The sequence below is a fragment of the Carassius auratus genome, unplaced genomic scaffold (assembly GCF_003368295.1).
Source record: "Carassius auratus strain Wakin unplaced genomic scaffold, ASM336829v1 scaf_tig00216805, whole genome shotgun sequence".
NCBI lineage: Eukaryota > Metazoa > Chordata > Actinopteri > Cypriniformes > Cyprinidae > Carassius > Carassius auratus.
In genome coordinates, this window is record NW_020528746.1 from 59,110 (window position 1) to 75,840 (window position 16,731).

Below are 16,731 nucleotides of genomic sequence, written 5' to 3' on the forward strand. Positions count from 1 at the left end.
ATGGTCTTGGCCACTTCTTCTGTGAACATCCGAGAGAGGATGTTCCACTCTCTCCACCAATCGTGGCCAAAGAAGAAATCTAAAAGTAAGTCACAAAACACCTTAAAATACAGACAAGGTATAAAGCCTATTTTTGTGGGTAAAAAATGAGATTATGCTTTAATATTTGTTTGAAAATGTTTCATCCCTTTTGTACTGCACCGACAAGCGGCAACCGCAAACTGAGAGAAGCTGCAGACAGCAGAGTTTATTAATCCTGCGAATTCTTTGCTAGTGGTGCTTGCAAGCTTATACACATATACATATATATATATAATTTATTTATTTATTTATTTTATTTTTTTTTGACGAACAGAAATTAATTTATTCAATGACGTTTGAATTTTACTGTAAGATCTACAATGACATGAAATGTGCAGATTTTATTTAGCCTTCTAATTTTATTCTATGCCCGTTTAAGAAAAACCTCACAGCCTAACATGTTTTCATTTGCTATACAAACAACAGCAACTGAAGCTTTATCTTGTAGAGTGTAGTCTGCTGCACTTCTCCGATCGGCAGATCCCGATCCACAGCTTCCATCCCGATAACAAGAGGAAAGAGCTTATGCTCCGTCAGTTTGGGTCGTAAGACACCCTGAATAACATGAAAACTCAACAGGATTTGCTTTCTGCCATCTCGGTCTACATTAACTTCTTTCTGAAACGTCAGAAATGAACCAGGCTCATGCATCAGACAAACCATGTCTAGCTGGACATGTCTACTTTTAAAATAAGCCATTTAAATAGTATAATAATAACAATAATTTTATATTTAGGCCTATGTAATTCAAATGAAACCAACCAGAGGTGCAGTGTTTCCAGTCTGAACTCATTATCTGTAATGATGTCACACCATATTCGGTCATCTACTACACAATGCGTGAATTCTGTTCATAATTCTAAGTAGCCTATAGCCTATAATTAAAACATTTAAAGTAGACTAATTACGGGGAAAACTTAACTTATTTTAATATACATTTTAATATATTTTATTCCATGTCGTTGTAGATCACAGGCTAAAGTAAAATTCAAATGGTGTTTTATGAATAAAGTTGTCAAGTCTGCTTTGTCAATAACATGCAGCAGCCGGAAAAATATATTATTTTATTATTAATTTAATTAATTATTATTATTATTATTATTATTATTATTATTATTATTTTATCTTACAAGCACCACTAGCAAAGAATTCGCAGGATTATTAATAAACTCTGCTGTCTGCCGCTTCTCTCCTGGTGTAGATAACCTGAGCAGCGGTTGCTGCTTGTCGGTGCAGTACAGAGGGGATGAAAGGGGCGTTTCAGCGCCGCCCACACATTCAAACAAATATTAAAGCATAATCTCATTTTTTACCCACAAACAAAAATACGAAAAATCCAGCTAAATTTTCGTTTTCCGTTTCTTAAACAAAACGAAAAAAACGAAAATCAAACCGTTTCTCATTTATCTTTATTTATTTTTAAATAGAAAATCGAATGACCAAAAGATACACGGACCCATCTTGAAAAGCTTGTAAAATTGCTTCTTTTGACTTAGGCAAAATAAGGCACACAAAAGTCACACTTTTGACATAGGCGATTATACTACAGGGGTAGAATTGCACGATCTGTTCAACTGAGGATGTGGGCAATTTTACATCACGAGAAGATATCTTATGCAAAAGAAATCATTTTTGTCAAAAAATGACGTAGGCAATTATTTTAGGAAGGTGACGATATGTGTTTGTACACTAATAAACCACGAAAAAACACATGGAAGCTGCAAAATCATATAGAGAAGTAGTTGGTAAGCAGGAAAGAGTGCAAAATTTTGACAAACTAACATTAATAACCTAAGGTTATGTGGTAAAGATCCGAATGAGCTCTAGCTCTTACTGCAATTCTTCCTTCTATATATTATCCCGATATAGGCTACGTTCAGATTGTCAGTCCAAAAGAACTAACATTAGCACCAAGCTAGCACCAAGTTACTGCAATGAATTAGACTACATACTTTCCCAAATTAAAACAAATTAACATAGGACGCCGCGATAGAGCTCGAATATGGGTAATGGGAATTACAATCAGGCATGGGCTACTTTATGCTACACAAGCCTACTGCAACGGCTAATAAAATGGCAACCAAAATCCACGAAAATTTTTACCAAAACCTTCGACAAAGCAGGTAACACCGATAGATTATATTTCAATGACAGATATAACATTAATAAAATATATCTTAACGTTACACTTACTTGGCAGCCGAACTTCACGCGAAGGAGATCCCGACTAATTCCCACACGGCGGTTATCTAAGGCGCGTCCGAAGTGCGGATCCGTATGTGATCTGTTCTGGGTCCGCTGATTAAAAGCGCAGGCGGGGCCGATCCTGGAGGCGGGGCCGATCCTGTTAGCGCAGCGAAAACGAATCTGACAGTCAGGCGGATCTGGCGGCTTGAGGGCGGGTCCGCCACGGACTCCTTTGCTGTGTGGGTATTAACGTGGATTGCATTATTAACTTGGGACAAACTTCCTGCTTTTCTCCGGGTGATTTACTCTTACATTTTAATGACTACTTACCTGTCTTCACAAGAAGTGTTTTTGCTACTTCTTGCACCTCAGACCATCTGAATGTGTCTGTGCGTAACGGGACTTTACTTGTGAAGGACGCGTTTTGTTTGGAGACGGACTTGAGACGCCTTAAAGAGACTATTCGCTGTTCGTTTCACGATTCAAACGGTGAGATCTTTTCTATGTGCCTTAAATTACGATTCGCCTCAGTCCAAACATCATTATTACATTCTATGCAACACGTATCAAATCAACGGAAACCGAGAATAAGGCGAGCCGTGAATTCAGCGCCTCAGTTTCAGTTACCGAACTACCAGGTTTCAGTGCCCGAGAACGAGCCGGCGGGTACGAGAGTCATCACCCTCAAAGCGACTGACAGTGACCATGGAGAGGCGGGGAAGATCGAGTATGGCATGGAAGCATTATTCGACAGCCGTTCCAACGACTTCTTTAGGATAGATCCTCAAACAGGCAGCATTGAGACTGTCCAGCCATTAGACAGAGAAGTTAAAGACACTCACGTGTTTAAAATCACAGCAACTGATAATGGCATACCGCGACGCACAATCACGTCATACCTGACTGTTACAGTTAGTGACACTAACGACCACGGGCCCGTCTTTGAACAGAATGAATACAGGGTTAGGATACGAGAGAATGTGGAAGTTGGTTTTGAGGTAATTACAGTCAGGGCGACAGATGGAGATGCACCATCCAATGCGAACATGATATATAAGATCGTGAATGGCGAGGGTGTCAATTCTGGGTTTGAAATTGATTCTCGAAATGGACTGGTCAAGATTCGCTTGCGTCCAGATAGAGAAACCATGTCTCAGTATCAGCTGATAGTAGAGGCCAATGACCAGGGAAAGGACCCTGGGCCTCGCAGTGCTACCGCGACATTGCACATCACAGTTGAAGATGAAAACGATAACTATCCTCAGTTTAGTGAGAAAAGATATGTAGTGCAGGTGCCAGAAAATGTGGTGGTTAACACTAAAGTGGCCCAGGTAGAAGCCACTGACCGAGATGAGGGCAATAATGCCAAGGTTCATTACAGTATAATCAGTGGCAATGTAAAAGGTCAGTTCTTCATTCACACCCCAACTGGAGCCATTGATGTCATAAACCCTCTGGACTACGAAATTATCAGAGAATATAATTTACGCATAAAGGCCCAGGATGGAGGCAGGCCTCCTCTCATTAATGGAACAGGCATTGTTGTCATCCAAGTTGTGGATGTGAATGACAACGCTCCTATGTTTGTAAGCACTCCTTTCCAAGCCACCGTTTTAGAGAATGTGCCCATTGGATATTCTGTTATTCACATTCAGGCCATTGATTCTGATTCTGGAGAAAATGCTCGTTTGGATTACAGCCTCACAGACACCACTCCAGGCTTTCCCTTCACCATCAATAACAGCACTGGATGGATCACAGTCAGTGCTGAGCTGGACAGAGAAACCACTGAGTATTACACCTTTGGAGCAGAAGCCAGAGACAATGGTGTTCCGGTAATGTCGTCCTCAGCTAGCGTTAGCATCACCATTCTAGATGTGAATGACAACATCCCTGCATTCACCGAAAAGGTATACTCTCTAAAAATCAATGAAGATGCTGTTGTAGGGACCAGTGTGTTAACTGTTACAGCTCTGGACCGTGATGTAAACAGTGTGGTCACCTATCAGATCTCCAGTGGTAATACACGGAACCGGTTTGCCATCACTAGTCAAAGCGGAGGTGGACTCATCACGCTGGCTTTGCCGTTGGATTACAAACAGGAACGCCAGTATGTTCTGACTGTCACTGCCTCTGATGGTACACGCTTCGACACAACACAGGTGTTCATCAATGTAACTGATGCTAACACTCACAGACCCGTGTTCCAGAGCGCAAGCTACCATCAGACTTTCAGCGAGGACCGACCCATTGGATCAACTGTTGTGGTAATCAGCGCCACAGATGAAGACACGGGTGAGAACGCACGCATTACATATATCATGGAGGACAACGTCCCACAGTTCAAGATTGATCCGGACACAGGTGCCATCACCACGCAGATGGAGATAGACTATGAAGATCAAGCCTCCTACACGTTGGCCATCATCGCGCGTGACAATGGAATCCCTCAGAAGTCTGATACCACCTATGTGGAAATCATTGTTCTTGATGCAAATGATAATGTGCCACAGTTTGGGAGGGATAAATATCAGGGTACCGTGTTTGAAAACTCACCTGTGTTCACCAGTGTGCTCCAGATATCTGCTTCAGACAGGGACTCGGGGTCTAATGGGCGCGTGAGCTACACCTTTCAAGGTGGCGATGACGGGGAAGGTGATTTCATGATTGAGCAGTACTCTGGAATTATAAGAACACAAAGGATGCTGGACAGAGAGAACGTTCCAGTGTATAACCTGAAGGCCTATGCTGTTGATAGAGGTGTTCCTCCTCTCAAAGCAGCAGTGGAGATCCAGATTTCTGTGTTAGACATCAATGACAATGCTCCTGTTTTTGAGAAGGATGAACTGTGTATCTACATCAAAGAAAACAGTCCTGTCGATTCAGTGGTTGCCCGGATCAACGCCATGGATCCAGATGAAGGAACCAATGCTCAGATATTGTATCAGATTGTGGAAGGAAATATCCCAGAGGTCTTTGATTTGGATATATTCACTGGAGACTTAAAAGCACTTGTGGATTTGGACTACGAAACCAAATTGGAGTATGTCATAATCGTACAGGCCACATCCGCTCCTTTGGTCAGCAGAGCAACCATCCACATTCGTCTGATTGATGTCAACGACAATGATCCCGTCCTGCAGAATTTCCAGATTATCTTCAATAACTACGTCACCAATAAATCCAACAGTTTTCCATCTGGGATTATAGGAAAGGTACCTGCCTATGACCCAGATGTGTCAGATAAACTCAAGTATAGTTTCACTGAAGGAAATGAGCTGAGTTTGCTGATTCTAAACACAAATACAGGTGAGCTCAAACTCAGCAAAGATCTGGATAACAACAGACCACTGGAGGCCACCATGAAAGTTTCTGTCACAGGTCAGTCAAATTTTCTTTGTATCTTTTGAATCAACTGTCTTTGCTTGAAACACTCCTTAAGTTTGAGCAGGGTAAAACAACAACAACAACAACAAAAAATTTTTTGATAAAGATAAACTAATGTTCAATATATAATTTCAGTATGTTGGGTTGATGTGATGGATCTGCTGCTCCGAAAGGACTGCATGATTTCAGGTTGTGTTTGCTGCAGGCTGAACCACAATCCTGTTTTTCTGCTTATGAGGTGTTTGCGAGAAGAAAGCAAGAACCGTTTGTGCATGGGGATGAAGTCTCAGTTACTTTTAGAGGATTATTTAACTTTTGTTAAATCCAAAATCCCCGCCAGTATTCCCTTCAGAAATGTTAGAGGTGAGCAACATATTGTTTAATGTAGTGCCTCTTAGTATTATACTCAGTTTATCCTTTCATTCTCTGTGATAATTTATCACACAAATCACAGTCAAGTTTTTTATTATTTTATGTGAGTTGTTTCATTTGAATGATTTTACTTCTTAACATTATTCATTCTGATTCTGTGACGTGTTAGTGTGTTGTTTCAGTGCTTTATCATATCATGTTAGATTATATACAGCCAGCCTCTTCAAATGGCACCAGCTTCGCATTTCTCACACTCTTCCTTCTTTTTCTGTCCTCCTTTTCTATCTATCTTTTCCTCCCACATAGCGCTCTTCTTGTTAATTTGCAACTTGCAATTAAAATACATCTCACTGAACACAGCTCTCTTGTCTGTGCTTTGTGGCTTTACGGTTGTGTCTTTGTTGGTCTGATGGCTGGTCCTCATCTGAATGTGCATGCTAGTGGTCATTGTTTGGGTTGTAATGAGCCACATTCAAGCCATGCTCTCTCATTCCTGACATAGACACATCATTTTCCAGCGCCATAGCAGGTTCCTTCCTCTTCAACCCCCTCTTATTTCACACAGCTCTCCTTCTTTTTGGTCTGCTAATCGAATGCATTTTATTCCTGGACATATCCACATTTCAGATGTTAGGTAACCATTAACACTGTGTATGTGACCTCTCCACCTCCAGCCAACTGAAAAGGATACTTAAGGGAAAACATGTGACAGAGTTCTAAATTTCAATGTCTAAACTGGTCTGTGAGTGTGTTTAAAACATTTAGCTGATAAAGATGTGTCTCTAAATTCAGCCATACTCAGAAATGTAGCAAATCTGACTTATTATTTTGTCCCGACAAACAATAATACAGGCAAAACAATTCTGAAAAATGAATGAATGAATGAAGAAATATTCAACATACCCGAGAGGCCTGAGACACATCTAGAGACCAATATATCATAGAGACTTGGGAATGGGCTCTTTTGATTTGGGGCTGAAAGCAGCCACACAGAACACCTTAGAAACCGCATAGCAACATGTTAAAAGCCAGTCAATATAAATGCATCGCAGCGCGCTAGCAACCACCCACTGGGAGACCCACTAGAATCATGGTTTTGAGTTTTGCATGGACAAGCGCATTTTACATTGTTTGTTTTGTTTGTTTGTGTTTTTACAAAATGTAAAAATTTTTTTTTTTTCTGAAACGTTTTTAAGGATCATTCCCTGTCATTCATATTTAAATGTACCATACTCCACACTTGAATGCAAAACGATTTAGAAAAGTGAACTTATGTGCTTTATTTATTTATTTATTTATTTATTTTTTACCTGATCCGACCCTCAAAAGTGTTTTTTTTTTTTTTTGGGGGGGGGGGGGGGGAGGGTAACTTAATGTAGTCATCTAAAGGCAATCATGTTAAACAATATTTTAGACTGATATAAAAAACAGTTTCTTTAATTGTTACCACATGACTCACAGTTTTGGTCTTACCCCACAAAGGGAACAATATGAAGACATTGTTATCTTTCATTCCTCAACAGGTGTTTTTCCTACTGACTTGAATTATTTATTCAAGTACTTGGGGACATACAAGAGGTACCAGATATGTCCCTGATAAAAGCAAGTTAACATTCTAGTCAAAACAAGGCAAATTCTAGCCTAAAACAACACCAGTCTGAACAGCAAACACAATGGAGTGAGGGCTGCTTGTTTCAACAATAACCTAATCTCTTTTATCTTTGTCTGTTGACATTCAATAAGCCTTTTCCCAATTTGAGGGGTGTCCTCTTCAAAATGATGGTGCTTTAATTTTCCTGGATCAATACGGGTAATAAGCCATCTGTCAAGGCCTCAAGAAAGATGGAGCCAGGCATCATTCATACTGGTGAAATTGTGTGTTTTTGATGTTTCCATCTTTCAGTTTTGATCCATGTCACATCTAAAGAAAGAGGGGAGGTGATTTATCACTTCTAACCATTTTCTTCCTCTTTTACCCCTGCTGTCTGCAAATGAGTCTGCTAATACATGCAGATTTTTCAGCAGGTTGAGCTTCTGCCTGTGGGCCACTGCATCTGTGTCTCTTGTATAGTTGACTGTATCCCACTCAGTGCTTCAGGTCTTGCATACCTGAACTATTATACATTTCATTACCAAACTCTCTGAACTTGTATTTCAGTTGGGACTCGAAGAAATATATCTTTTAATGGTCTTTTAATGGTCAGATAGTTGAGGTTTATAGATAAATGATTCCCAATGGAATTTGCACTTAAAGTAATTCACTTTGAAGGAATTTTCTCACAGAAATTGTTTGTAAGTTTTTAATAAATAATTACAAAGAAACTACAAGTTACAGAAATTTAAATTAAATTTGAATTAAAGAAATTGTATTTTCTTTGAAAAAAGTATTTCAATGAAATTCTGCAAAACTGATATAAACAGTAAAATCAATTAAGTTGAGTAAGGGAGACTGAGGGCAGCTGAAATGGCAAATTTAAAATGAAAATTGTGAATTTTCTTTTTTTTTTTATGTGTCAAATTATAAAAAAATGTAGTTAAAGACTACTATGAATTAATGGATCAAAGTATGTTAATAAAAAGGTTATGAAATAACATTTCATGTAATTATTAAAGTAGTGAGTTTACTTAAAAACAGTGATTGTATCCTCTCGGAAAATATAACAGTATTTAAACTGTATTTAATAAAAGTTGTGGGGCAGCGTTTACAAGTTTATTTTCTCCTGGATGTGAAATGAATTGGGATTTGGCCTTAGTATGTTTGTGTGCTGCTGTTTATCCCTGTGTTTAAAAAGCAGTGTGTACGCTCTTTAAATGTAATTATCAATGAAGATTCGGGAGGAGCGCGTCAGATACTTAGCCTAATCATCACAGGTGGACCACAATCAAGTAATCAATCCCACAGTATAAATATCGCTGACTTACCTCTATCCATTGACGGTTTATCAGCATGCTGGTTCGCTTCGTCAGTCACCTTATCACAGACCCAATTTTCGTACCAACGAAGAGCGCTAAACAGGGGATTTATAAGACCCGTTGCTTTTGCCGGACCCGAGACCATTTCTACCCAGCCAAACACGGCCGTTGAGCAGCATTAAGCGTCATCGCGACAGCTGCTATCCTTGCCAAGCCACACATCGTGGCCAATAGACCGTGCAACTCCGAGCTCGTCTTGCTCGATACACGATCGTGCCGCCCGAGACCGAGCTCTCGTAGAGCGCTGGATTGCAGCAGAAAGAATCCAACCACGGCTCAGTGTTTCACCACGGCGTTCCGGCCGAGTGGCAGGGTGAGGCCGCTTCCTCTAGCGGCGCAGACTAATACATTTCCAGGCGAAGACGCTAAAAAACAGGTTCTTCTTTTTCTTCATTGGATTTTTACGGCAGTTCGCATTCAAAGTGTTGCATCTAAAAGCAGTTTTGCGGCTAAAGTTTTGTTAAACTACGTCTTGACGTAGTTCTGTCTTCTTCTAGTAGCGTTTTATGGCGGTTTTGGCAAACCAACGTAAAGGTGCATTACCGCCACCCGCTGATCCGGGGTGTGGATCCCGCATAGATTTGGACTACAGATCCACCGTTCCGTCGGATGATGATGCCACTTTTAACCACGAAGCCAAAGGCATTAGGTTAGATTATCGTAATGCCTTGTTCTCAGGCCTTCCAGCTAAATCGTTGAGCAAGCTTCAGTATTCTGCCGCACGCTTGTACTTCTCCTCGCGAACACATTACCAGTTCTTTCACAATTACACGGGCTTCCCGTAAACGTGAGAATTGATTTTAAAATTTCTATCTTAACATACTAGGCACTTCATGGGACTGCACCTGAGCATCTTTGTGAACTCATCAGTCCTTATATTCCATCACGCTCTCTTCGCTCTACTAACTCTTTCACTTCACCAGCCATAATGCGAGCTAAAGACCATGGGGCAAAGAGCCTTTTCATATGAAGCCCCTAAGCTATGGAATGTACTTCTTCTGCACGTCAGATATGCACCTATGTTGGGTCACAAGTCACATTTATTCAAGACTGTCTGTCTTTAATGAATTGTTGTATTGCTTTTGGCGTTTGTTTCTACAAATAAAATGCATTCTTATTATTATTTATTTTTATTGTTACATTCGCCTTACCGCGCACGTTTAAACCTCGCCGAAATGATACAGACATAAGTTCAAAAAAAAAAAAAACTTAAGTCTCTGGATAAAAGCGCCTGCTAAATGCTTAATTTAATTTTAAAATTTTAATTTCCATGCAAGTCTCCTGGTAGGACCAAATCATTTAGGGACCTATTTTACCATTCACTGGCGTGATCACTCAAAATTAATCTAAAACGCATCTGCCCTCGTGTTTAGATGCAGGATAGCAAGTGTGAGTAAAATTACCATCGCCTTTTAAGGACCGTAATACGAAAAAACCGGAAAGTAAATCTCTTTAGAAACCACTTGGAAGCGAATAGCACATAACTGCTGTTAACCCATTTGCTGCAAGCATCGCCAACGCCCCCAGTCTACGTTTCATTTTTACAGCATGTTAAACATCACTCTCTTACTTGATCTGGATAAACCGCGCATCAATTGAAGTCCAAAGACTTTGGCTTTTATATTTGACCAATATTTCGATAAAACATAATTCCAGTGATTAATTTTCCATCATGTCAGGAAAACTATTCCTATTCCTGAACGGTAAACGTCAAAGTGTTAGCTCATGGACAAATGTTGATCATGGATCTAGTCAGAAAGAATCATGAACAGAAACATCTTTATTTTGGGTATATAATTTCTGCCTCCATGCCAAAAATGGGGGGTGTCTGGTAAGGGGTTAACGTTACTGCTATAATCATGTCTTTCGGTACAACGCCTTAAAAAGACTAAACATGCTCAATCGTTTCCAAAAGCCTCTGTTTCCACAGTCCATAATACAACGTGAAAACAGCGTTCCAAACGTATCCGCTCGGGAGTCCGTCTAAAGAGCCCGGAGGCCAAATGAGAGGAAAGATGCTTTTCCAACAGGAACATAATAAGGTGGACAAGGCCTGAGGAATTGTCAAATCAGGCAACAAATTGCTAAGCTGGTAACACAGTAGGCTACCCATCCATTTTTAGCTTGCCCCATCAAATATTACTAACACTTTTTACTCTTCCCACAGCCAACATCTACAGCAGCCGAAGCAAGTAGCCTTTTATGTACCTCCTCACTGCCGCAGCAGTGTCTGCTTCCGCAGAAGCCTTTCCTGTACCTCCCCACCACCACTGCAGTGTCTGCTCCCGCAGGAGCCTTTCCTGCATCTCCCCACCGCCGCTGCAGTGTCTGCTCCCGCAGGAGCCTTTCCTGTATCTCCCCACCGCCGCTGCAGTGTCTGCTCCCGCAGGAGCCTTTCCTGTACCTCCCCACCGCCACTGCAGTGTCTGCTCCCGCAGGAGCCTTTCCTGTATCTCCCCACCGCCGCTGCAGTGTCTGCTCCCGCAGGAGCCTTTCCTGTATCTCCCCACTGCCGCTGCAGTGTCTGCTCCCGCAGGAGCCTTTCCCATATCTCCCCACTGCCGCAACAGTATCTGCTCCCGCAGGAGCCTTTCCCGTTCTCCCCACTGCCGCAGCAGTGTCTGCCCCCGCAGGAGCCTTTCCTATACCTCCTCACTGCCGCGCAGTGTCTGCCCCCGCAGGAGCCTTCCTACACCTCCTCACTGCCGCGCAGTATCTGCTCCCGCAGGAGCCTTTCCTATACCTCCTCACTGCCGCACAGTGTCTGCTCCCGCAGGAGCCTTTCCTACACCTCCTCACTGCCACGCAGTGTCTGCTCCCGCAGGAGCCTTTCCTATACCTCCACACTGCCGTAGCAGCCCCACTGCTGTAGCAGCGTCTGCTCCCGCAGGAGCCTTCCCTACACCTAAATATATATAAAAAATAAATAAATAAATAAATAAATAAAAATAAATAAATAAATACCACACATCACCTCTGCCTAAAGGCATGCAATGCATCCGAGCTTGCGGTGATAGCATCATGTATCGACAATAGCCAAGACGATATTAGGCCCATTTTCCAACCAACGTTTTTATAATAATCATTAGGCGGCCTACCTTAAATCGGCTATCAAACTGCTCCGTTATCCCATCTCAGCACTGCATTTCCCGCTCGCCCGTGCTCTCAAAGGATGATGTGAGCCCGTAGGTTAAAAAAAAAAAAAAAAATTCACTGGACAAGCGAGATGACCGTAGTGCCGACTACATGACCTAGCAGTATTTAAATATAGTACTTATACTTAATACCAGTGTATCAGTACGTCCGAAAGTATATATTTTTTTATTATTGGTGATTCCATAGGCTCTTTTCGTGCACCTGCATGGTCAAAATGGTAAATAGTAAGCTCAGAAAGTATAAAGAATCTTTCTCTTACTCCACCCATGCACGATTACATCGTCGATATGTACCATCGATCTCACGTGCTGACAATGACCACATTGCCGATACATGGCACCTATTTGGGGTACACTGGCACAGGAAATCCAATTTATTTTTGCACTCTTAATTTCGGATACTATGACTGCACCAAGATTTTTTCGGACTCATTATCGGAAGCAGCTCATTGGATTTGCTAAACAATCATTCAAGTAAGCCTCACAGCGTCTACCCTCGTAGACAAATAAATCTTTAGTATCGAACTCCCTGCCAGGCCCTGCAAGAGGGCTCCCGGTTGAACCAACCTTTGCCTTCTCCATTCAACTATCAGCAAAGCTTACTCGTTTGACATCGCAAGTATTACAATCCTGCCAGATGCTTTCCCACTTAATCAATCTTGGACTTTCCATCCGACCACCAGCGAAGCTTACCCGATTAAAATAGGCCGATTAACCAAAAAAAAAAAAAAAAAAAAAAAAAAAAAACGACATTTACCTATCGAACACCAATGAGTACATTGCAGCCCAAACAAATTTTCCCTTCGATGGCAAGATGTACCCATCCAATACCGCAAGTTACGCTTTCGCCGAACACTAACGAGCTCTTCGCAGATAAACAATCTCAATTTTCCCTCCGATGGCTGGAGAGACTACCCATCTGGTGTCGCACTTTTAATAAATATAATAAATAAAAATAAAAATAAATATAGAAAATAAATAAATAAATGATAAATAAAAAGACACCGGATGCTGGCCATAGCCTCCCGACCAGATAACCTTACCTTTTTCAATCCTATGGCCGGCAAGGCTTCTCTCTTCGATGCCAAGAGCTTGAGCTCCCATCGGATGCTGACGAGAGCCTCCTGGCCAGACAACCTCACCTTTTCCATTCTGCGGCCAGCAAGGCTTACCCGTTCGTTGCCAGGAGCTCACACTCCCTTCGGACGTAGGTGAAAGCCCCCGGCTACCTGCTTTTCCATTTCTGTCTTTCGTACGGAGAAGTTTACCCGCCCAACGCATGGAGTCAAGGCTCCCATTGAACGTAGGCGAGAGCTTCCCGGCTAGACAACCTTACCTTTTCCGTCCTTTGGCCAGCGAGGCTTAACCGTTCTATCCGGGAGCTAAGCTCCTGTCGGACGAAGGTAAGAGCCTCCCGGCCGGACAACCTTTTCCGTCCTTCAGCCAGAGAGGTTTACCCGTTCGATTCCTGGAGCTAAGCTCCTATCGGACGTCGGTCCGAGCCTCCTGGCTAGACAACCTGACCTTTTCCACCCTTGGCCAGCGAGGCTTACCCGTCCGATGTGAGTGCTCCCATCGGACGCCGGCGACAGCCTCCTGGCCAGCCAACCACGACCCTACTGTGTGTTTCAGGTTACTAACCTACAAGCAAGCTGCTTAAATGCTGCAAGTACCTAACACACATAAACTCTCCTTCCTTCCTATGGTCACCAAGGCTAAACCGTCTCTTGCCAGGAGTAGCAAACTCCCTTAAACGCCGACGACAGCCTAACGACCACGCAAACTTACCTTTTCCAACCTACGGCCTGCGAGGCTCACCCAGTTTGTCCCCGCCGGACGCTGGCAAGAGCCTCCTGGCCACCTATCGTTACCTTTTCTGTCCGCCATCCGGAGAGGCTTACCCGTTCGATGCGCGTGCTCCCCTCGGACGCCGGCGAGAGCCTCCCGGTTAGACAACCTTACCTTTTCCTTTTCTATGGTCAGCGAGGCTTACCCGTTCGATGTGTGTGCTCCCTTCGGACGCTGGCGAGAGCCTCCTGGTCAGACTTGCTTTACGTTTCCACCCTACGGTCGGCGAGGCTTACCCGTTCGATGTGTGTGCTCCCTTCGAACGTCGGCAACAGTCTCTCGGCCACACAACTTACCTTTCCATTTGACGGTAGGCGAGGCTTAACCGTCCGACGCCACGAGTCTCGTCCTCTCGCCAAATCCTGCAAAAAAAAAAAAAAATAAAATAAAAAAAAAAAAAGCTACCCTCAGCTACTCTCACATCTTTTAACCCCGTCTGGCGAGGCTTACCCGTTCGATGTTCTGAGTTTGAGGCCCCATCGGATGCTGCGAGAGTCCTCCCAGTCGGGTTTTCCTTTCCAACCCTCCCCGTCCGCCGAGGCTTACCCGTCTGTCGCGTGCGCTCCCTTCAGACGTCTGGCGAGAGTCTCCCGGACGGGCCTATGCTTGCCAGCCGCAAGTGAATCTCATCCAGCCGATGCCGTGAGTCGGGATCTCCCTTCGGATGTCGCCAGAGTCCTCCTTGTCGGCTGGCCCAAAAGCTTTTTATCTGCCTAACCGAGAGGACCCAGACGTCCGTCATCCTGAGTCTCAATCTCCTGTCGGAGGCTTCATGGGCCCTCTCGGTCAGCGTTAGGCCCTTCACCCACTGAATAGCAGGGGCTATCAGCCAGTAGGGCCCGTACGCCGACACCGTGACCTATTCCGGTCGAGGCAACTCGGGTCCTCCCGGTCGGGCACCACAACCATGCCGCTCCTCCTCATCGGCCGGTAGGGCTCACCGATCCAACGCCAAAAAACTCCAGTTGAGCATCGGCCCGAGCCCTACCGACCGGGCGCCAACAACCACGTAGTTCACTAGCTGCAGCTGGTAGGGCCTACTCTCTCAACGCCCAAGTCGCTCCCTCCGGAGTACGTAGGCCCTTCCAGCCTGCCAACGAGATAACTTCTCAGAAACCAAAACAGCCCCCGCCAGTACTCTGCTTTTTGGGGGGCATTCTTTAAACTGGCGGCTGTCCTCCTGTACATTTGCCTTTTTGGGGGGTACTCTAGTTTCGGGCAATTCCCGAGCTCGGAGCCCTTCCCCGGACAGCACGCCAAATACGCATACCATACCTCAGCTAATTATATGTAAGCGTGAACTAGTGAAATGTAATTATCAATGAAGATTCGGGAGGAGCGCGTCAGATACTTAGCCTAATCATCACAGGTGGACCACAATCAAGTAATCAATCCCACAGTATAAATATCGCTGACTTACCTCTATCCATTGACGGTTTATCAGCATCCCTCCTCCACCCCATCTCCTCACTTCAAGTTCACTTTACAATATACGGGGAAGGGGGGGTACTCTAGTTTCGGGCAATTCCCGAGCTCGGAGCCCTTCCCCGGACAGCACGCCAAATACGCATACCATACCTCAGCTAATTATATGTAAGCGTGAACTAGTGAAATAACTAAGAAAAGTCTTGTGCCAGACTTTAGACCAGGTTTGAGCTGGTCTATAGCGCATTCTATTTTCAGCTCATTAAAATAGCATTGCGCCAGAACACACCTCTTTTTTTAGACCAGCACGCCCATGGGCGCAAAAATTAGTGCAAATGCAGTTGCTAATTAAACGAGGTGGTGTCGACAGGAAAATGTGAACTCTACGGGACTGGAACTAGCAAACACACTTGCGCTGTACCTTTTGTCGCATTGCGCCGGGTGTATGATAGGGCTCAATATGTTGCATTTAAAGGTTATACTGTTCAATACAACATTAATAAGTAAAATAAAATAAACAATATAATTATTTGCTATTTTGAGATGTGCTCTAGTTTGAGATATAGTTTAATAATATCATAATGCTACATCTGCTCTATAAAGGAGGCAGCTGTAACATTCTGACGTTTGTATTAAATTCGATGAGATGACTCAATCTTTCGAAAAAAAATGAGAGGCAGTGGAAGTTTAGATCTCAAAATCTTTCAATGAACAATGGAAATCGGCATGGATTTCTATGAATTTTTGGAGCTGTTGATTCCCTTCAGGCCTACCTATGAGTAAATGGTGTAATGAGCTGAATAATTTGTATGTAATGAATGTAATGCTTTAATATGTAGGTTAAAAGCTAAAATTGTTTTGCAAAAGGATATCCTCTTCACTATAGAGTGAATGTGAATTGTCTTTAGTTGTAAAAACAGTTTCTGTGTGTTTTTCATGCATGTATTGTATGTGTTGTATGAGCAGATAGGGTCAGACTAGGGCTACTGAGATCTGCTTTCTGACATGCACACAGCAGCTGTTATAGAGACAGGCTTGTCCCGTCAACTGCATGTCATCAAATAGAGGAGATCTTCAGTCCAGGTGTGACTGTCCTTCCACCTTGTCTATACATGACCCTCTGACCTCTGACATCACAGACATGCTGTGGGTGTCACCCTGTTACATACTCCGTTTAAATGGAAGAATCCCAATCAACCGATTATTAGTCATAAATAAGATTTAAATGGTAAAATAGAGTGTTATTAGTTGTTTAGATATTTAAGTAGTATTATTTTTACATATTTTATGAAGGTGTGCATGA

General features: G+C 43.0%; 1 protein-coding gene across 1 annotated transcript in view; it reads left to right on the forward strand.

The window, feature by feature from the left end:
• Nucleotides 1–2,083: 2,083 nt before the first annotated feature.
• LOC113098990 (cadherin EGF LAG seven-pass G-type receptor 1-like) overlaps nt 2,084–16,731 on the forward strand; it is a 90,111-nt gene continuing 75,463 nt past the window's right edge. The window contains exons 1-2 of the mRNA XM_026264041.1: nt 2,084–2,087; nt 2,479–5,649. Of these exons, the coding sequence (XP_026119826.1) occupies nt 2,084–2,087; nt 2,479–5,649 (3,175 nt within the window). The remainder of the gene's footprint in view (nt 2,088–2,478; nt 5,650–16,731) is intronic.